We start from the raw sequence: 23017 nt of genomic DNA, 5'->3' as shown, positions 1-23017 counted from the left end.
TGCCACCCAAATCTGTTATCATAACCAATCCAATAGATCTGTATATTCCAATGTTATCCATACAACGTACAAGTTTGATCTGAACAAAATATTTGATCTTAAGATATTCCCACCTCCCAAACAGGTATGGTTAATGCAATTCTGAATTATAAAAATAAATTGCTCCCTTTCTTGCCCTCTCTTTCTTACCCTTGGGGTGGGGGTGGGGGAAGAGAAATAAATGTAATAAAATGTCACATAGAGGTGCAAATCAAAATTCTTGTGGCTGCACTGGATGGCACAGAGTTTTATACCAATCAGATGGTATGCAACTTCATACACCAAAGCAGTCTTGGATCAAGAAAATGTTTGCTTGCGTGTAGTTGCAAACCAGCTGCTATACTTTGAGGCAAGAGTGAACTTCCTCCTTGTTACCCAGTAGAGTAGAAGATGCCTTCCCTTGTAGCATGTGGCTCAGCCACAGTTCAGACCAAACTTCATCTGATCCAATTAAACTGTACTATTCTAGAAGGCTGATCGCCGAAGAATTGATGCTTTTGAATTATGGTGCTGGAGGAGACTCTTGAGAGTCCCATGGACTGCAAGAAGATCAAACCTCTCCATTCTGAAGGAAATCAGCCCTGAGCGCTCACTGGAAGGACAGGTCGTGAAGCTGAGGCTCCAATACTTTGGCCACCTCATGAGAAGAGAAGACTCCCTGGAAAAGACCCTGATGTTGGGAAAGATGGAGGGCACAAGGAGAAGGGGACGACAGAGAATGAGATGGTTGGATGGTGTTCTTGAAGCTACTAGCATGAGTTTGATCAAACTGCGGGAGGCAGTGGAGGACAGAAGTGCCTGGCGTGCTCTGGTCCATGGGGTCACGAAGAGTCGGACACGACTAAACGACTAAACAACAACATTCTAGAAACCGTTATAATCTTATCAAATGCAGAAGGATGAAAACTAGAACCAATGCTTTAGGTAAAGATCCAGTAACAATGATGGCAAGAATATGGACTCAAAATGCCCTCTTAAAGTATCAGTCATCACCCAACACACCACAAAGCCTTATAGGAATACAAGCAGGTTAGTCAATGGATGTTCCATTCACCAGGGAACCATCACTGCTGCCAGCCATGCCCACAAAAGAGGTGCTATTCTTCAAACAGAATCTAGAGAAAATAGGGATGCACAGGAAGTTGGAAAAAGCAAAAGATTTGCAGTCAAAATCCTGGGGACAAAAGTACTATGGGATCAGATAACTTTTTAAGAATTATGAACATCCTCCGTTGCCAAGCTGTTTGTAAGCTTGGGGGTCCGAAGCATTTTCAAAGAATCAAAAAGCTTTAGATGGAACATTCCGTTTGATGAGCCCAATACAGCTGTGCTTGGAAGGGATCACATGAGCAAACTACATCAAAGGAAGATGTGGTGACTCAACTTGATCGTAGCACTAACATTGTCCATTTTGCCTCTTGCATCTTGCAGAAAGCCACGTTCGAAACCTACTACGGATAGAGCTACATTAATGTGATTATCCTTTTTAGCCCCATAGACTGATAGATAATTCCCAAACTGCATGCCAGAGCATACAAACATGTCACAAGAGAGCTGCTAGTATGCCAAGAAAAAGTCAATTATTATTATTAGACAATTAATTACTTGTTACTAATAATAAATAAAAGGTCTCCAAGCAACTGACATTTAAAAATGTAAACATAAATACACTATACCATTAACAATTCATGAAAAATATTAACATTCTCATAATAGTGCCAACAATTCTCTCTCTCTCTCTCTTACCCACACAAACACAAATTCCCCCATAACAGCCACAGGAAGTTTGGGCAGCACACCACCATCAGAACAAAATCAGCTGAGACCACCAAACATCTGGGGGAAAGTTGCATGTTTTTACCTAGCTCCCAAAAAATGTCAGCAAAGGTGTCAGGCGAGCCTCACTGAGAACAGCATCGTTACAGTTGCATTGCATCATATGTATAGGTGTGTTATGTGCAGAAATTGTGTACAGCCAATTTTCCTCGAGATGGGAGAAATTCCATGGGGAGGCTTCCCCTTTGTCTCCACAGCCTCCCCTTACTCCTCCCACATGCAAGTGACCAGCAGAAGGGAGGAAGGAGGAGGTGAAGGTGGAAGGGAGAATCAGAGAGAGATATAGGCAGAAGAAAAAGTCTGGAATGGAGATGTTGCTGAGTGCATATGGTTGAAATCATACAGGTTAAAGGCACGTACAATCTGATGCGGCTGTATAACATAAAAATCTCCTGTGAACTCAAATGTAGGTCTGTTGTATGTGTTCGAATCAGGCAACAGCAGACAGCATGGTGGGCTCCATCATTCACCTGATCTCCTTCCTGCTGAATCATTGTTGTGTATTAGGGTAGAGAAGGGGAGGGGCAAGGCAGAAGTGAGGTTGGTGCAGTGCAAACACAGCAGCAGGAGCACCAGGGGTGTGTGCATGTCATGCAGATATTTTCACCACGCAAGCTTCGCCGCCACAGCACTCCCAATCTTCAACCCAATAAGCAGCAGTGACTCAGCCAGAGGGTAGAGAGGTGAGCATCACAGTGTGCTCTGTGTTATGTTAATCCTCTGTTTGCAGGTATTATATTTAAACAGAACACCTGTCCTACCTTGAATATACCTGGACTCCACATTCATCACCTGCAGCCTTCCTGCAGGTGCCCACTTTGAGAAAGGTTCAGAGGTGGAGGTAAGTGAAAGGGTCTTTCTGGTGGTGGCCTCCCCAACAGACATGAACATCCTTTTGGCACCAGGTTAAGACACTTCTTCTCCCAAGCTTTTGAGGATTATGATTTTCCTCCCTCCCTCCCTCCTTCCCTCCCTCAGACTTGGGGGTGAGGGGAGATAATGTTTTATTCTTAAACTTGATGGGTGATTTTAATTGTGTACTTAAGTCACTTAGATATGTTTTGTCTTGAGTGACTAATACATTGAATAACTATTAATAATAGATTAATCAGGTTCTGAAGCATAGCAAGAGACACTTGATGGAATTCTTTAACAAACAACACATAGACCAAGATTTAAGAAAATTGAAAGCTGCAAAGAATAATTCCTCCATGGCTCAATTTAAAAAAAAAGAACCTTCACAGAATCTTATAAGTTGTCTTTATGAACCATTTAAAAAGTTTTGATTACCATACCCTGTTCTCATTTACCCTCATAACAAAATTAAACCTTTCACTTGTGCATATGGAGTGCAGCCCCCCCCCCCCATTTCCTTGAGAAAAAACATCAGTGTATTTTGCTGTAAGTACAGTGGTACCTCGGGTTACAGACGCTTCAGGTTACAGATGCTTCAGGTTACAGACTCCGCTAACTCAGAAATAGTGCTTCAGGATGAGAACAGAAATGGGGCTCCGGCAGCGCGAGGCCCCATTAGCTAAAGTGGTGCTTCAAGTTAAGAACAGTTTCAGGTTAAGAACAGCCCTCCGGAATGAATTAAGTACCACTGTACTTGTTTTGAAAAGCCTTTCACTATCTACCTGGTCCTATGTTAAAGCCTCAGGCAGGAGCACAACTTTCAGAAAACTACCAAAAGTGGACCACGTGATCTATTTTTCCTGCAAAATGTCTGAAGTTGACCTTAAAGAAACAGGCAGGTTCCCAGTATAAACTTACCAGGATTACATCAAAGGCTTTGCTTTAGGATAAGGAGATTGATTTCTTCTGGGTCTTTTTGCGCTTCATCCATGATATTTTGGGTTTGTTGCAATAGACCTTAGTCAGCTAAAAAATACAGCTATTCTGGTTACTAGGCTGAGATGCTCTTGCTCTTAAGTGAGAAAGGGGTGCCTCTGCGTTGCAGCAGACAAGTAATGCTGAACAGTCAGACAGACCCCAAAACACAAGCAAGAACAGAACGATCAAGCTGCTAAGCTTCTGGCCTCGAAAAGCAACTGCATTAAACCCGATACAGCGTGCTATAGCGTGCTCAACCGGGTGCCTAACCGGACGGAAAGGATCCTAGGATTAAACAGTTTTCTCTGAGCAAGTAGGAAGTAACATTCAGGAAAACTGTGTCACCAGGGCAGTGTGCAGTAGCTGGCGTTTAAATCCCAGTAAACGTTTCTGTTCTCAGCTCCCATTTCAGAGGAAGGCAAGTGCAATCCATTATATTTAGCAGAGGAATGACCTGAGAGGAGCAAAGCAATCTCCCCTCTGGTGGCCTGCACACACAGGCCCTCTTGCTAATAATAATAATAACAACAATAATACCACCATCACCACCGTGCTAGGGCCCTATTTCCCCCCGCTTAATACTACCATAGGTTCTTGTCAGACACCTCATGTCCGCAAAGATCAGGGCCTTTAGTTCATGCTCAGCCATGCAATTCACCTGCTATGCCTTGCCTCACTCAGATTCATGGCAGAAACAGAAATTTGAGTTTGACTTCTTCATCCAGTAACGAGGGCCAAGACAAAGGCGCTAGTCCTACTCCTATGTACAGATCACACGGACTGGCGAGAGGGACTTATACATACACACACACACACACACACACCATACACATCCCCCCTCAAAAAGGTATGAAATGCATACAGTTCTGTTCATCTCTTACAGTTCCATATTCCATACACTTCTCCACTGGACACTTAGGCACAACCTTCCCACACCTTTGCATAAGACATGACTGTGCAGCCATCACTCTCCCCACCCTCCACAATTTCCAACAAATAGCCAATGCAAACTTCTATTCCCGGCGTAGCGAGTTCTCTCGGTGCTCTTTAAGTCTGCTGTTTCTCCTGCACAAGCAACGGGAAGAAGCCACATCCTTGGTTAACACCATCGTAGCCTACTGAAGGAGTTTGACACGCAAGTTACCTCCAAGGGCAGCGCGACACGCCCTCCTCCCTCCCCAAAGACCAAAAAGAGAGAGGCTTGCCTCTGTATCACACATCACACGGCAGATCAAAAGATCCAAATCTGCTCCCAAATCCCATTCCTCCTGCAAGACGGCACTTTGTACTGTCACTTCCCCACTGTGAACTTCCCCTTATTTCATACCTCACAGCATGCACAGCTGCACCCCAAGATCAAACATCCATGCATGATTTTCCTTCCACAGATCTTGAAAATCACAGAGTTAGACTTTAATGGGAACCTCAATATGCCTAATCCTCTAAAGCTGGCACAGTAATGCTCAGAAATACATTAAACTCTGCCATAATCACAAAAGCAAAAAAAAAAAAAGTATATATTTTTTTTCTCAGAAATGGTCCAGACGACATGTCAATCTATCTGGGATCTAACACAGTTACAGATGTCAAAGGGGTAGATCGAAACCCAGAGTTGCTCAGCAGAAAATCCAGCAGCTTGCGGCAAAGTTTCGCTGCCCCTCAAGAATCGAGGCTCCCAGTTTTGTTTTGTTTTTTTTGTGGGGGGGGGGGAACTCTTGCACACATTCACACACTGAAAGTCAAGTGTCACAGAAGATAACAGCTCCAGCAGGTAAAACCAATTACAATCCCAAAATGAGTTTGATGATCTCACTAATGAAATTTGTTTTTCTTTTCTTAAAAAAGAAAAGTGACAAACACTCTTTTCCTTGAACTTGCAATGCAGACATTTCCAACACATTATTAGCAACAACAACAAAAGTCACTACTGACAACTTTAGTAGCAGCAGGCAGCATGAAACTAACAGAGAAATTACGTTGTGCCTTGTAGACCCTAAGACTTTTAAAACACACCAGCTTTGCTTTTTATTTTTTCTTGCAACCATGAGGGTTAGGAGCTTCAACCATGAGCTTATTTCTGCTTTAAAACGAAGCCTATATAGCAGGGGTAGGCAACCTAAGGCCCGGGGGCCGTCTAAAAATCCAGTCCACGGACGGTGTGGGAATCAGCGTGTTTTTACATGAGTAGAATGTGTATTTTTATATAAAATGCATCTCTGGGTTATTTGTGGGGCCTGCCTGGTGTTTTTACATGAGTAGAATGTGTGCTTTTATATAAAATGCATCTCAGGGTTATTTGTGGGGCACAGGAATTTGTTCATCCCCCCCCCCATGTGTGTGTGTGTGTGTGTGTGTGTGTGTGTGTGTGTGTGTGTGTGTAGTCTGGCCTACCACATGGTCTGAGGGATGGTGGTCCGGGCCCACGGCTGAAAAAGGTTGCTGACCCCTGCTATACAGCATGCATTGCACACTGCGCCTGTAACCCTGTTGACCTTGTTCATCAGCATCACTACTCCCAGTTTTGAAAAGGGCCCATTTCACCGTGCTGCTTCCTACACTTTACATGCACAGGGAGAAATTAGAGCAGGTGAACCGTGTCATGTGTGTCCATTAAAATCAAGAGTGGTCTTTCCATTAAAAGATTCTAGACTTTAAAAGGGAGAGGGCTTTAGAGCTGAGCTAAACCATCAGCCTCGACAGAGGAAGTTTCATTAATAGCTTAATTAAGAGCTAATATGGTTAGGCTCTTCAGGGACTCCGCAAACAGATCCATGGAGCTCCACAAGGTTGCTTGCATCCATTTGTCACTGATTTTTCATTTTCAGCACCTATACTGGGGTGGCTAAACTCACCCACAGCCAATCCAGGGAGGGGGGAGCCTTCATGCCAGCAGTGAGCATGCCTCCACACACTGCCCACATCAGCTGATTCATGCTAACCAGCTGAGACAGGGGTGGTGCCCCCTTCCCATTCATCAGACAACTGCTCTGATGACCAAGGAAAATTTGTAAACCCATCAAGGCAATGGGCTACGTGAATGGTACTAAGTGGTACTAAGCCACAATAGCTAGTAATCACGATAGCCTTATTCGCCATGAATTTGTCTAAATCACCTTTAAAGCTGTCAAAGTTGGCACCTATTGCAACATATTGTGGTAGCAAGTTAAGCAATGCTCTGGGTAAAGAAGCACTTTCTTCTGCCTGCCCTGAATCTTCCAACATATATAGCTTCATTGGATGGTCCTGATTTCTAGTATTGCTTTACAATTTATTTATGAATGGCAAAATTATGAATTAATGTCATGAAATGAGCAGTGGGAGACATTTCTTGCCTTACCTCACAGCACTCAACTCAGGAAGAGGGAACAGGACAGCCAGAAGGGGAAGTATGTTCTTCTTCACACGTGTGATTGGCTCAAGGTATTATTTCACACAGGATATGGTGATGGAGAAAAAGGATTTGAATCAGTGGTTCTGATTTTCTCTTGAAAATTATTGAGGGTCTTGATGGACCACATCATGATTTTTCTGCCTGTTGTAGCTAGATCCTGTGTGGCTTTACTTGCATTTTTAAAGGGATGCCACAAACCACCTGAAGGAAGCTCATGGACCACTGGAGGTCACAGTTTGGGCACCGCTGGACTAAGTCTTGAAACAAGCATATAATATCGACAATAATTAAGTTTAAGTTTACTAAATTCATATGTTGCTTCCCACTAGTTACAACTTCAAAATTTATATCAGGAATAAGTAATAGAATAATAAATATATACAAGCACGTAAAATGTATGGTGTGACAGGATTTTGCGCATTTTGCACCTAAAGATTCTCCATTTGTGAGCACCTCAAAAAATCTGGGTGCCATTTTTTCCTGTCACTCCAAGATTACTGAAATGTATGTGCTTTAAAGCCCTGAAGTATACGTTAAGGATAGGCAATATGTTAAGGAGTTTAACAAATAAAGAGTAGAGTGTTTTGAAAACTGAAGTATGGTACCAATATTTTTATGGGAAACACCAAATTAAACATGTATTAACAATTTCTGCTAAAAATCTGATATTAATAATGTGTCACTTATGTGAATTGCATATTAGTTCATGCTTATCAAAATAATAAATAAAAAGTGTTGCCTACCCACTCCCCAGTGGCGACTAGGCATTCTGTTTTGGCACCCACAATCCAGGTCCCAGAAGCCATTTGGCTCTTAGCTTTTCTATCCCAGTTTCTACCACTGTGGTGCGAATGTGGTTTGTGATACAGTGGTGCCCCACAAGATGAATGCCTCGCAAGATGAAAAACTCGCTAGCCGAAAGGGTTTTTCGGTTTTGCGTTGCTTCGCTAGATGAATTTCCCTATGGGCTTGCTTCGCAAGACGAAAACGTCTTGCGCTTTTTTCTTAAAGCCGCTTGAAGAGGCGCAGTTGCGACGGACCGTGCTTCGCAAGACGAAAAACATCGCAAGATGAAAAGACTCGCGGAACGAATTATTTTCATCTTGCGAGGCACCACTGTACCACTTCAAACAGTCATGGCTTCCCTCAAAGAATTCTGGGAGCTCTGGCTTGATAAGGGTGCTGAGAGTAGCTCACAGAGCTACAATTCCCAGGGAACTCTGTGGGAAATGGGGGTCTCCTAACAACTCTCAGCACCCTTAACAAGCCAGAGCTAACAGGATTCTTTGGGGAAGCCATGACTGGAATCATAGTGCTTAAAATGTATGGTGTGAATGGGGCCACAGGATAGAGAAGGATTGTGCCCAATGGTGTACACACACAACTTTGAATATCCAACAGTGGGAGCACACTACATGCGAAGCAAATGGTAATGTGTACATAGCCACAGACCAAAAAAACACACCACCAAACCCCTCTTCAAAACGCTTCAACATCTGCAGTTTACTTTTCAACCAGGTTTTGAAGTTAGCATGCAGGAACCCTAACCCATGGCCTTTCAAGAATCTCTTTAAAGGCCAACAGCTGGACTGGCGGGAGGTGTGCCGAGCAAACGTTCTGTTTTGTTTTAAAAGATCATCACTGAATGATATTTTTCTTCTTCTGAAGAAAGCATCAGCCCTTACAAAGTTTCAATACTCTAGTGGCTTCTTCTAACTCCCCCCTCTGTTGCGAAGCCAGTTCAAAGAGAACCATAAAAAGTCATCCTAACATATTCTGGAATGGACAGAGCAAGGCTATAAAAATACCACTTATTTTGCCCCTCCTGGGTCTTATTACAGAATCGCACAAAAGCTTATAAAGAAAACCTTCCTTTAATGAACTCTTGGTGCAAAGGACATTTCCATATGTCCGCAAGAGCATGCAACACATTTTTTCTCATCCTCAGCATTTATTTCCTGGCGAGGCAAGGTTTCTGGATGAGGCTTTAAGCCATTTGAGGAAATGAAGGCATTTATTGCTACCTTTCATCTTAATTAGGCTGGCCACTTATGCATCATCCAAAAAATAAAAATAATGACACAGATTTGCATATGCTTATTTATATGTACAAATGCAGATGCAAATTCAGAAATACTTCATTGCAACAGATATAAAATGGGGAAGACTGTAATCAGGTGGCCTGCAAGTCTGCTTTGTCTGCATCCAGGTGCTAACTGCTGATGGACAACGTTGAGCCCTGCTCTCTCTTTTTAGGATTAGTTACCTTTAAAAATCAGACTTGGACCAGATAGCGCTTCAAATACAGAACTCCATGGAAGAGAGAGTATTGTTCTCTAGAGCAGAACAGATGGCTACCCTAATGAAAACCAATGTAACATTTATATTTTTCTCCTCAAATGTGAGTCTTGGTGGACCACTTAATGATTTGTAGCAACTTTAATGTGCTGTGCAATTTTCAATTGTATTTTTAATGCTTCCTTCATTTCTTATACATTGTATTTTATTTCAGGTAGGTAGCCGTGTTGGTCTGATGCAGTGGAAATAAAAACAAAATATCTGAAGAAGTGTGCATGCACACAAAAGCTTATACTAGAACAAAGTTAGTTGGTCTATAAGGTGCTACTGGACCATTTTTTTTAATTATTATTTCGATTGCATTTTATTGTATTGTAATTTGAAATTCCATAGATTTTTTTAAAAAAAATTCAATTTATATACCACCCTATACCCAGGGCTGTAACTCCTGGTCACACCTGGAACTTTTCTGAATTTTCAGAAGAATTCTGGCCTTGCTTATAAGATTCTATAGTCTTGCTCCAGGCAACTCTATCAAGAATCATAGAATCGTGGGGTTGGAAGAGGCTCCAGGGGTCATCTAGTCCAACCTCCTGCAATGGAGGGACATCCCCTTCCTTCCTACCTGTTTTCAAACCTATGGTATTACCTGACTGGAAGCATTAATGCACAGGCAAGGTTTGGAGGAGGAAACTATAAGTAACCCTCTAGAGATCTACTCCAGTGCTTCCACCAACTCTCCTTCCAATCCTGCTAGAACTCTCATATCAGTTCCCAACATCCTTGGCTGCCTACAGCCCAGAAACAGAATTGCCAAAGACCTTAGCTCTTAACACCCCCAGTATTATTACCATTGTTCACATCTTGTTTACAACATGTTCTTACAAGCGCTCTCTCTCCTGCTCTCTCTTGCTCTCTAACCCTCAAGGAAGTTCAAGCATCATTTTGGCTTCTTTGCCAACATCCAAATTAGCCATGTACCATGTCAAGTCTGAACTGTCTGGAAAATGCACACAGATAAACACAGATCATCTCATCTCAACCCAACCAGCCTTGCCAGATGGCTCCCCGAACTCAACTTTAGTAAATTTTGCAACACAAAAACATCTGAATTTATGCTTCCCCTCATATGTCAATTTAACCTCCAGCACAAAGCTTTTGAAATAGTGCAAGGATGCCTAACATTTTCCATATGGCAATGGCACAGTGGCTTTTAATTGTACCAAATGGTATCACTCTAGGATAATTACCTTGGAATCAAGCTTTCTGCTAGATTATTGGCCAATTCACTAATCTCATCACCACGGCACTCCTAATACTTTCGGAGACTCTTTGATGGTGAGCATCCACACGGCATCCTTCCCAAACCAGAGATATCAACATAGCCTGTGCGCTTTCTCTAATTAAATTATCTCTTTACGGCAGCCAAATTTCATTAGGCTGTTAGTCTCCCCGTCCTTTGATCATGCAAAAGTTGGGAGAAATTTGCAACCACACTTGGGTGTATATGCAACAAGGAGACATGATTCACTCTGTATAAATAGCGAAGAAAAACCTGACACATTGGCCTGTTCCACCGGTATTTCTCCATGTCTACTTTATTTTATTTAGAACATACAGACTAGAGCGGAGCCAAAGTTCTCGAGACAGTTTTTTATTTTGAAAAAAAGAGGGGTTGTTTTCCACCCTGGGTGGGATTACCATGTTGAGCAATGGCAGCAGCTTTGCTGTGTTCTTTCTTTAACTAATTGCTCCACCATGTTGTTGCAAAATGCATAGTTGCATAGGGTGAGGAGGGGAGAGAGATGGCAGCCCCTAGTGAACAGGGTTGCAAAACTTTCCCAACAATCCTTCCAGGATTATCCTGACATTGCATCTTTCAAACAGGGACCCTGCAGATGGGTATCATGAGGCTGCCAATTGCAGCTACATCACCGCTTGAAAGATCGCACCCCCCAAAAAAGAAACACTGCTGCTGCAACCAACAATTATTACAGTTAAGCACTCTCACCCCATGCTTTTATTTAAAGGATCTCTCCCATCCTGCCCCCTGAAAGCCAAAAATACTGTCCCAATTTGGTGGCTTGTGGGGAGAGAGGGTCATCAAAGAAGGACAGCATTTTTGGCTCAATGCTAAATACAGATACACGACTGTGCAGTACATTATTTTAAGTGCACAACACTTGCAGCAAGCAGAAATGTGCCTCACTACACTGAAATACACCAAGGCTCTTTTATTTACTGAGGAGTGTCTACCTTGCTTTCTCCCAGTGGTTTTCAAAGTTTCTGACTTCAGGGACTCCTTTCCACATTAACTAAACAGCCAAGGTAACCACCGGCATTCGCCACTAAACGACTGCATGTTGCAAAGGATTCTGGAGACATATCCTAGAGCACACTCTCTGCTCTCCTGGGTCTACAGGACCTCACTGCTAGTTAGTTTTATTACTTGTGTTCCGGATTGCTATTAAAATAATACACATCCATTAAAAACAAAAACAAAAAGTCAGGGTGTGGTAAGCTTCCATAAAAACAGCCAAGTTAAAACTAGATTTGATTTAAAACAACAACAACAAAAAAGTGCCAACAGTCAAAACAGAAAGACAGGTAATGAGGTGGAACTCCACTGGAAAGGAGTTCCACATTTGCAGCCCCACCAATGAAAACATTCTACACCTTGCTTGCCAGGTTTCAATGTCTGGACAGAACAGACAGCACTGGCCTCCAAGGCTGACCTCAGACAGGAACTTATGGGAGCAGCAGTTTCTGAGAAGACCTGGATCCTAAACCAAATAGGTCAGGAGTCAGGGACCTCTGGCCCACAGGTCAAATGAAGTCCTCTCCCCAGAGCCCCCTGGGAAGGAGGAGTGATGGTTAAAGCACTCTGAGAATTATAGCTCTGTGTGTGGAATAGGAGAATGTATATAGTGAAGTTGGGGCCAGCAGCAATGTGCTTTGCTGAAGAGCATTGCCTACGATTTTATAAAGGATGCATGCTGATGAACCGTTGTCCTTTGGACACTTTAGCTGGCGCTACTATCTTCTGCTTGTTGGGGGGGGGATCCCATTCACATGTACAAAATGTAAGAGTGGAGCAAGTGCTTAGAGAGAAACTTGGCCAACTGGGAAACATGACTCTTGGTGGGTGGGGATCTTATCAGATGAAGCATGAAGTGATGCTGGTAACCCAGAATGGCCCACTTGCAGCAGATAACCTTGTAGGATGCTCAGGGCTTGCCAAAGATTTTGGGGGGTGGAGGGGCATGCTGCTATTATTAAATAATCGGAAGCCAGATTTTTTTGCCAATCTCCTGCAAATCACCCGAGATATACCAGCAGATCCTAGGTCTACCTTCTGTCTCTTTGATAAAACAAAAGAGAAACAGTGGACCACTGATTTCTCTTGGACTACTTAGTGTTCCCTAGTGGATACGATTCTTGCCAAAAAGATGCTGACCTAGGTGGGCCTTGGTTTGATCCATCAAGGCATCCCTTAACTTCAGCAAGATTATATCTACAGGATCAGTTAATTACAAAGCAACCATTTGTTATTTGCAAAGCAAAGATACATATTCAGCATCTCTTTCTATGCTGATCTCTTCAGAAGTTTGACTACTGGGTCCATCTCCTCCAGCACCTTCCCATTGACCAGTGGGGGCTCAATTTCTCCAGGGTTTCAGGCAGGGGTCTTTTCCCAGCCCCATCTGGAGATGCCAGGGATGGAACCTAGAATCTGTATTGGAAGCAACAGAGCTATAACCCTTTCCCATATTGAGGCCAGGATGTTTTCCTATGATATACTTGGCAAACGGAGAAAGGACATCAGTGCACAGGAGCATAGGAAGCTGCCTGAGGTCAAGTCAGTCCATTGGTCCATCTACGGTCTACACTAATCAGCAGCAGTCCTTCAGGGTTTCTGGTGGGGTCTCTCCAAGCCTTATTTGGAGATGCTGCAAAGCAGATTGCTCTAGCACTGAGCTACGGCCCTTCCCTTGGAACCACCTGGAGAACATGCCACGCAAGTCTCACAATAGCCCAGCATGAACAAGGGTAACTACTGTGGTCCCCTCCTGATGCTTTGGGACCACAAGTCCAACCAACCCTCTCCAATCTGGCCAATGGTTTTCCACCAGGCAACATCTCTATCAGAGTTGCAGGCAGAGGTATTTCACATCAACTTCTATCTAAACTTTTTTCACAAAAACTAGAGATGCCGGTGATTGGATTGCCTGCCGAGCCATGTGCTTTGGCACTGTGCTACAGTTTCTTCCTGGGGAATCTAGGTGGAAAGGCTTCCCTGAAGGTTAAAAAAAAGTCTGAAAACCACTCCTAAACAGAAAGCATTTCCAACTTTGCTCTGCTTGGACCTGTTCCCCAAATGTGGCAATGCAAATTGGGGTGGAAAGTTAAGGGAAAGCAGTGTTGCAAAAGCCATGACACTGTTCCAGCAAAACTCTGCAATTCCTACAGAAAGTTTCTGCAGCATTAGAAGAACTGAGAAACACACTATTCCACTTCCGCCCCCAATACCCTACTTCCCAAGACAGCATCTGACACAAGATACATGTCTACGGTGGAATGGTAGAGGAAATGTTTGCAATCTGTTCTTGGCTTCCACAATGGCCTAGGCCACATGTAATGCTAAGCCATGGTTAATACAAACATAGGTTTATAAAACCAACAATAAACCATGGTTTTGTTCACAGTTCATAAACTTTGACTAAAATGCTGAGCCAGTTCAGAAAATCAATTTAAACAATGATTTATGTTACGCTTGAACCTGCCCTATATGTGAATGAGGACTTAAGTACTGTATACGGCGGAGGATTGTATACGGCAGAGGATTGCAAAGGCCACCCAAAGACAGACACACACCATTTTCCATACAGCAGCCAAATTAAAATGGGGGAGGGGGAACGCACTTCCCCAAAAGACACCAATAGGACAGCAACACACAAGAAAGAAACCTAGGAACATTTGTTATGGCTTTGAAGAAAAAAGAAAATTGAATTAAGTAAATGTATTATTTAAAAGTTGTCCCTGGCACTGAGCCCAAATAATGTAGCTTTGCAAAAGAAGAAGAAGTAGAAGTAAAAATAAACAGCTGAATAAAGAAAAGATAATCCATGCACAATGGCAGGAACTTCTCCTCAGTTTGCTTTAGATGCAGACTCGTTTGTAAAAATAGCAGACAAATATTGTTCTAAAAGTCTATGTGAACTTCAGCCCTAGAAAATGTTTACACATAGGAAATCAGAATGAGGGAGGTGGGGGGGAAGTAATTGACAGACACAAATGGTCATGGGTACCACCATATATAGGTACCAAAACATACGCTCTCCAATTTACTAAAAAAATTACCAAACACAGCAAATACACTCCTCACACGCAAAAGAGATTATCAGTATGTTGTGTTCCAGAGCCAAAGATTGCCACAATCAAGTTTGTCTAATAACTTTCTTAGAACATAATTTGTTAATAACCTTCTTAGAACTTGGTGTTCAGAGCATGTTCAGTCACTTTCCCCCTTAGGGTCACAGGTTGCCCACACCGGGTGTAAAAGATCCCTAGCTCAACCAAGTCAAGAGATAGCTCAGGTGCTAAGGAGCAGGGGGAGACTGGATGTGGTCATGGGTAGCCATATCTAAACACAATAATGTGGTCACTCAGTATCATTTATTATTATTTAGGCCATTACAAGGGGGGGGGGGATCAAAACTTATTCCAACCAGGAAATATTTGAACCTGCATACCTACAGAAGAAATTACAATGTTGTCATGAGAAGAACAGAACTTCGAAAGAATGTAAGAGGAACCTGCTGGATCAGGCCAATGGACTGCCTAGTTCTCAGCATCCTGTTCTCACAGTGGCTGACCAGATGCCCCAATGGGAAGCCTACAAGCTGGATGTGAGCGCAACAGCACTTCTCTCCTGCTGCTTCCAGCAAGGATTGTTCAGAGGCACAACGCCTCTTACAGTGGAGGTGGAACATAGCCAGCATGGCTAGTAGGCATTGATAGCCTTGCCCTCCATGAATTTGGCTAATGCTCTTTTGAAGCCATCCAAGCATACTTTTTTAAAGAGAGTAAGGACAGGCTAGAACGTGTGTAGAGGAGGGAGACCAAGACGATCGAGGGTCTGGAAGCCAAGCTGTATGAAGAATGGTTGAGGGAATTCGGTATGTTTAGCCTTGTAAAGAGGAGATATGATAGCCATCTTCAAACATCTAAAGGTCTGTCCCATGGAGGACGAAGCAAGCTTATTTTCTATTATTCAAAGTGAGTGACCATCACTGCCTCCTTTGGGAGCACGTTCCCTCATTTAACTATGTGCCAAACCTCCCTTCCCCAAACCAGGTGATTAAAGTACAATCCTTACTCCATTTATGGAGTCCTTCCACATGAACTCAGCCTTATTCTTTGCATGTTGTTTTAAAGCAAAAGACATTAAAATTACAACACAATATGGTGTCTGTGCCTCTAGATGACAAGTCATTCCACTGCCAACAGCAGAAGCATCCTTGTTCTGGAGCCAAAGCTCTGCATAACTTTAACTGATGCCGTTCTTGCTTTCTCTACTATTTAATAAATCATCCCTTTCTTCTAATCTGGAGTAAAACTGCATGCAGATGCTTTAAAATGTCACCAAAGAACCACCAAGCCTCTCGATTCCATCATTTGCGTCAAATCTTCCACTCCAATAGAAGGTTATTCTTATGAAATTCCTGGGAAGCTAAGTGTCTAATTACTTAGACACCCTTAAGCATTTCCCTCCCTTTAACACTTCCCTGTCCCTATTAAATAAAACTCAAGGGGATAATAGTTCTCCAAAGGCAATATGTTATTGGCATCTTTTTTCATTCCATCTGCTTGAACTGTCTACCAAAAAAGCAATGAACAAAGTTCCATTTCCAGCAACTTTGAATGCAGACCAAAACCTACAACCAAGATCTTTGAGACACTTTGGAACTTTAGTGCAAACGCATACAGGAACTTGCTCAATTCAGCTGGAGCATTAGGAAGTAAACACAGATCTTAGTTACTTATTACAATTACTCAGTTAAATGGGTGAAATTAAGGCAGTGAATTATGAGGCCATGGACACTGGATTCCACATCCCACCACAGAAATGGCTTTTTACACCTGGGATTTTCTGAAACTAAGCATGTGCTCTAACACAAATACATGCACGGATCCCAAGGGCATCAAAAGGAGAGTTTAGAAAATAATATCCCTTCCCTTCTTATTTCATTAAACCACAAAATGGGTGGGATTCAGAACAAGAGCTAGTCTGGTGATGAACCCTAGTCACACTTCGGTAGAGCAGATTCCACTGCACTCAATGGGACTTCCTTCCAAGTTGAGATGAACAGTATTGCACTGGGAGCAGACTGTAGGCTGCAAAAGCTTTGGCCATAACAAAAACATGTTAGCCTTTAAAGTGCCACCCAACTCTTTGTTGCTTTGCAATAGAGGAACCCAACCCATACGCTCTGGAAGAGTACAGCTGAGCACATTCATCTTGTGAGGTAGCAAAAATGTATGGAGATTGGAAAGCACATTTGACTTTGAAATAAATATTTAAGTATTTCAAATTAACATCAGGATGCACATATGCAATTAGTCTATGGTTATCCCTGGTGTTTAAAATACAACTGCTCTCCTACCAAGATACTTTGGATTTCCTTTCCATAAAGATGGTTAGTAGAGTTAGTAGAGTATATTAATTACACATACCTGAATTATTGTATTTTTAATATTGTGTTGGAAGCCACCCAGAGTGGCTGAGGAAACCCAGCCAGATGGGGGGAGAGGATAGATAGATAGATAGATAGATAGATAAATAAATAAATAAATAAATAAATAAATAGTATGACTCAAATAGCTAGAGGTAGGGGAAATACATGCATACAACCTAAAAATGAGTTATTTGGCTAAGAATCAGACTCCTATGCTGGCTCAATTTTAAGTGATGGCTTTCCAAAATATACAGTGACTCCTAAAGCTATCAGAGCAGGAACATTCAATATAGAGCAGTTTCCCCCACCTCCAATTTATGCAAGCAATAATACTCACGCACAACTAAAAGACTGGACAGCAACTTTCCTTTCACCTAATAAGAGTCCTGATCAGGGGCTGCATATTTTGCTCAGAAGAAAGTAGCAAGTACATTAAACTTGGTCACATACACTTTGAAAATAGCCTCTCACCAGGTTACCTATGGCGAGTAAACACTACCTCCAGATGACATGGCACATAAAGTTTGCAAAAGATGGCTCTTTTTAATGCCAGCCACAACTGATGAATACAGGTTCACTAAAATGAATGTGGACTACAAACTTATCTGGACGTGTTTACAAGGCTGCTTTCACAAATGGTGGTTCAATTAAACACTCATCCCACCCACACCCACCACAAAGGAACTTGCTTGCTTCAACCAGAAACACAAGGTAAAATAATCTCATCCAATCAGCAGGGTGCAAACAAAGTGATATCTTTTCTAATGACTCAGCAGTGTGCAAATGCCAACAGCTCCAGAGTGCAAACCAAACAAAGTATAAAGACAGACATTAAAGTGTAAGAAATAAATCATCATATAGATTGTAACTGAGTCATTATCTGTTCGGGACCAGGACCAATATCTGTTATTACCAAAGACTTTTTACAGTATTGCCCAGATCATTCCAGCAATATGAAACAAACAAACAAATGAAACCCTTCTCTTATTTTTTATTATCAGAGTACAATCTTAAGACAGAACTAAGTTTTGACACAATAGGGGGGGAGCACCATTAGATCTGGGAAGCTTCAATCCACAGGTTTACCTTAGAGACCAATAAACACACAAACATGCACACACACAACTTTCTAAGACCTCCCCCTGCTAACTATGAAAGGCTCTTCCCCAGGTCTGTTTTGAAAGAGAAGAAAAAGCAAAATCCAGATGTTCAGGAAAAGCTTTTTTAAATAACAAAACAAAAACTCTTAAAGTACATTTGCGACCAGTACCAATCTGGCTGAGCAAGGAAGCAGGCTTACTTATGAGTAAGCCCGACTGCGTTCAGTGGGGTTCCTGCCCATTTAAGTGTGCAGTCTGAAGCAACACAATCCCCTCATATCTAAGAGCACTCTCAAGGCAAAGCAGCGTGCAAAGCATATAAACAGCATTTTTTTAAAAAAGGAAAAGATAGATTGCAGATGTTTAAGCAACCAAAAGAACAAATTGGGACACTCAGCAAAGCCTTATGAGAAAGTATCCCATCCGGCTAAGAACTCTAGCGGGGTTGCGGGCACTGAAAAAGTTGGCTTTGGGAAGCAAAATGACAAAATGCCAGACAATAAATTAAGCCACCTCTCTATTCCTATCTCTCTCACACACCAGGATTCTCCTCATCTGTTTTGGTTTCTGAGGACTTCTACAATGGACACTGGAGAGAGAGAGAGAGAGAGAGAGAGAGAGAGAGAGAGAGAGAGAGAGAGATTGTCCATCTGCCCATCCCATTCCTGAAGAGCCATGTTCTTTTCAACACTGGGAAGCAAGGCAGCCGCCTTTCCAGAGCCTGCTTCTGCCCTGCAAACTTGCAACTTCTTCAAAGGGTGGGAGCACCGAATCAACTCAGAAGGCTACTCCCAAAGGCGCAATAACTGAAAGTGGAGCGGGGGCGGAGGGGGAAGATAAGTTTTCATCCCAAAGAGCTCCAACTCAAAGAGAGCCTAGTCTGGAAGAGGTTCAAGCTAGTTTCTGCCTTGATGGTAAGGAGGGAGAGGAGGGAAGGCAAGCTGGGTGGAAGGAGGAATCGGGAACTCACCCTGGAACCAGACAGCCTGCAAAGAGCCCGGTGCTGGCAGCCTTGCTGAAGTCCTAGGCTGCTGCCTCCGCTGCTGCTTCCACTGCCAGAGTATTTCTGCTTCACCATCCAGTCCTCTAGCCCTTTCCGAGCCAGCGAGGCATTCACAGCAAAACTATCACCTGGGGAAGGAAAAGGAAAGCCTCAAGTCAGGCACAGTCACCACCCTGGAAGGGACCCATTCAAGCCCTCCATCACCACCCCACATACTTCTTTTCTTGCCCCCAAACTACCTGCCCCAACCGCAACAAAAGGAGAGAGAAGGGGAAGGGGAGCAGGGAGCAAAAGACTCAGAGAACAGAACCACTCCTGAGAGCAGAGAACTTCTCTGAGCATCCACCCCAAAATCACCAAAGCACAAACTTTTTCTCCCATTCCTTTCTTTTTTTTAACAGGGGCAAAAAGTTGAGGGGGGGGGAGCAAAAAAGGATGGAAGTTCTTATGAACAGGAATAATAATAATTATAAAAACAACATACCTTCTGGGCTTTCTCGAGGTTTACAAACAGCAGCTAGGAAAATCCAGGGTTGGGGGGAGAGAGAGAAAATAAAACGAGAAGATGGTTAGAGCAGAGTCTTGCATATACACAGATATCTAGCGAATTCTAACCAAGATCTAGGCTCCTCTCCCTCCCCGCGCCCTGTAAACCGTGCAAAAGAACTTACCATGTTTTGAGTGAAGTTTCCCCATCTCTCGGCATGGATCTGCAAACCCGAGGGCATCGGGAGTGGGCTTCAGGGCTGAGCTGGGGGCATCACTGCCTGCTTGTTGGCTCTCTTCAACAACAACAACAATCTCTCAATTCCAAGAGGGTCCCTTTCCCTTCTTCTTTTTAGAAATCCATGTGCTCCGACCGTCCCCTTTCCTTGATTAAAGCAACGATGGAAAAGAGAGATGGGCGGGGGGGGGATGCACAGAGGAGCAGATCTATAGATAGATAGATGCACACTTGCAGCAACAGCAGCAGCAGCAGCAAAAGCAGCTCTGAACTCAGCGCCCTGGCTGCGTCTCTCTCCTCTCTCCTCTCCCTCTCGACTCAAGTCTCGCTTGTAACAGAGGCGGTTACAAAAGACCTTACTTCACCCACCGGGGAACATGATTGACACCTCATTGAGATTAGACCACTTGCAGGCAGCCTCTGGATTCCGATTGGAGCGGGGCGGCACATGAAAGGGAAGAAGGATCCTTTTGGAGTCTCCAAAAAAATAAAAGGAGCGGCGGCGGCGGCGGCTCCTTTGGTGTGTTTCATTTCCAGCCAGGCGCAGGCAGCAGAGCTCAGAGCCATAGAGGGAGGCCCCATTCCAGAGATGTCTCTCTCTTTTTCTCTCTCTCTCCCTCCTCACTACTTTCTTTCTCTCTCTGTGCGTTTTTTGTGCGTTGCTTTGGGGTTTGACTAAGTCCCCCACCCCGCTTCCCCATGATCCATCAGCCCCCTGCAACTTTTTGGGGGAGGCCACTCAAAGAGCAGTTCTGGGCGTGCCTACTCGGAAGTAAGTTCAACTCGGTTCAAAGGGCATTGCTCTCGAGTAAGTGGATGTAGGCTTGCAGACTTTAGTCTTTGTTCCCGCTTACTTGGGAGTAAGGATTGGTTTCTGAGTCGACGCGCACAGGGCAGGAGGGGGGTGTCAAGGAAGGGTGGATTTTATTTTATTTTTAAAGCTATTATTACTATTATTCCACCTTCCCTGCACGCCCCCCCATGCTGTTTCAATATATTTCAAGAAACGCAAAATGCGCACAAATGCAGCTGAGGAAATGCGGAAACACGTGCACAATTATAGTTATTTAAATAAATAACTCATTTTGAGGAACTGTTACATAATAATACATTGGTCTATGTTTTTAAATTATGTTTCATAATGGTACTTACACAAAAATGAGGGTTGCTGGTAGTGTCTTGGAGGAGGCGTGCCACCTTTTTTAAAAAAAGAAGGTATTTTGCAAGTTTATTATTAAAGGTACATGTTAAGCACAATCTAATATAAGGAGAAAACAATGGTCAAAAACAAAGCACTCAAGTGGGAAACCCTGGTTGTAGGGTATGTAGCTTATCACATTTTTCTACATTCGTAACAGGGCATTTTACACTGAAATGGATGTAAAATTCAGGATAATATGGCAATCTCACACTTGCTTGCGTGTATGCCCCACAGAACTAGGACTGCACTGTGTAACACATTGTAAACAACTGCAATTTAAAACCATTGCTGTAACTTGAGAACACAACATTTAAAAATGATTCTAAAATCTGAGAAGCATAATTAACTATCACACACGAAAAACCTGTTGAAAGAGAAAGGCACAGTGAGTACAAAACCACACACTTACAGAGCATAAATTAAAGGTGTGTATATAGGCGTGCGCACACACACACACACACAAACATATACATAGTACTTAAATATCTGCTGTGGAAGCCCTCTATCCCAAGGTATGTGGGAGGCACTCAACTACAGATCCCCAGCTGCAAAGATCCTAGCTTAGTGCTAGAGCATCTCCTAGGTCAGCTAAGACTCCCATTTAAAACAGTCTAAAGCCTCTCCTGGCCTGATTCACGCATCTTACAGATTTGTTTGACATTTTCATTGTAATGCCATTGTCCCCCCCCCCCCCCCCGGTACACAGCCTTTTTATGTTTTATACAAAAGTGTGGTTTATAAATATTTTAAATAAATAAATAGCACCCAGCTAAACCATGGCTGTGTGTATGAATGTGCCTATGTGTGGGTCAGTACACATGGTAAAAATTGCATTTGCTTCATTCTTCATCCTTCTGTTTCTGTTCTACCTGGAGCTGAGCCATGCTTTGGCCAATGTTACATGTGCTTGTGGTTTGTCTTCCCCAGACAATGGGAACCTTGGGGGCATCTTGTGGTTTGTCTAGGGCGAGACAAACCACAAACCCGGGTTCACATATAAGGCTAAGCCTTCAGAGTAGGTGTGAAGCAGGCATATTTTACTGTGCATTCACATATGGGCGTAGCCAGGATTTTTTTTTGGGGGGGGACGACTTTGTTGGGGGGCATAACCGACGTGATTGGACAGTTAAGTATTTCTATTGTTTTACTTGATCTAGGGAGGGTAGCTGTCCCCCTTGGTTATGCCTATGCATTCACACTTAGCCATAGTTAGCCATACTTAGCCATAGTTTGGCTTAGAATTCCTCACAAACTATTGTGTCAAAAATACTGTGCTAGCTGGACCTATAGTCTATAATGCACCTTCCTGTATTTCACAGGAAAAACCACTTTTGTTTTATTTTTCTGTTACAAAATGGTACACACATAAATAATCAAATTTGATATGACTGGCAGAAATAGGGTCACTGAGGGGTAAAATACTAAACCTATTTTACAGTACATAACAATGTAAACCACCTCAGAGTAAACCAGCTCAGAGAATTCTTCAGTAAATCAACTTGGAAAACACAAAATAATAGCAGTGAGCTAGGAAAGACCACTATTGTGCATTCTCAAGAAGTAGCTTATTCTTCATTTTAATTTGCCTCCATGTTTTCCAAGTTTGGCCATGAGCGCATATGTGGCGTTTAGAAATCAAACCAAGCTCCAGTAAATAAATTTATTCTCTCCCTGGGCCTGGGCATACAGTTGTTGATGGGGACTTGATATACTTAAGGATTAGCTCCAGAGTTAACAGTCCAATTTTCAGATCAACATTTTAACACAAAACTAGATGTTTTCAGAGGTGCTCCAGTGGAAGGTTGGTACTCAGTGAAGGCCCCTCCACTCCCAATTCCACCTGAAATGAAAAT

At 43.0% G+C, this 23017-nt stretch overlaps 1 protein-coding gene across 3 annotated transcripts in view; it reads right to left on the bottom strand.

Moving 5' to 3' along the window:
- NKD1 (NKD inhibitor of WNT signaling pathway 1) overlaps window positions 1–23017 on the bottom strand; it is a 132457-nt gene that overhangs the window by 106949 nt on the left and 2491 nt on the right. For 2 of the 3 annotated variants that reach the window (XM_083513729.1, XM_083513731.1), the window contains exons 2-5: window positions 21116–21160; window positions 19911–20110; window positions 19724–19756; window positions 19207–19367 (exon numbers count right to left, since the gene is read on the bottom strand). In XM_083513729.1, coding sequence (XP_083369855.1) covers window positions 19207–19367; window positions 19724–19756; window positions 19911–19935 — 219 coding nt within the window. In that variant the 5' untranslated portion in view covers window positions 19936–20110; window positions 21116–21160. Of the gene's footprint in view, window positions 1–19206; window positions 19368–19723; window positions 19757–19910; window positions 20847–21115; window positions 21161–23017 lie in introns of those variants that run through there. The other variant, XM_083513730.1, reaches the window with a different exon arrangement.

Source organism: Podarcis liolepis (genome assembly GCF_965112155.1).
Source record: "Podarcis liolepis genome assembly, chromosome: 7".
Taxonomy (NCBI): domain Eukaryota; kingdom Metazoa; phylum Chordata; class Lepidosauria; order Squamata; family Lacertidae; genus Podarcis; species Podarcis liolepis.
Note: the sequence above shows the minus strand (reverse complement) of the source record. Positions and strands in the feature narration are given on the sequence as shown.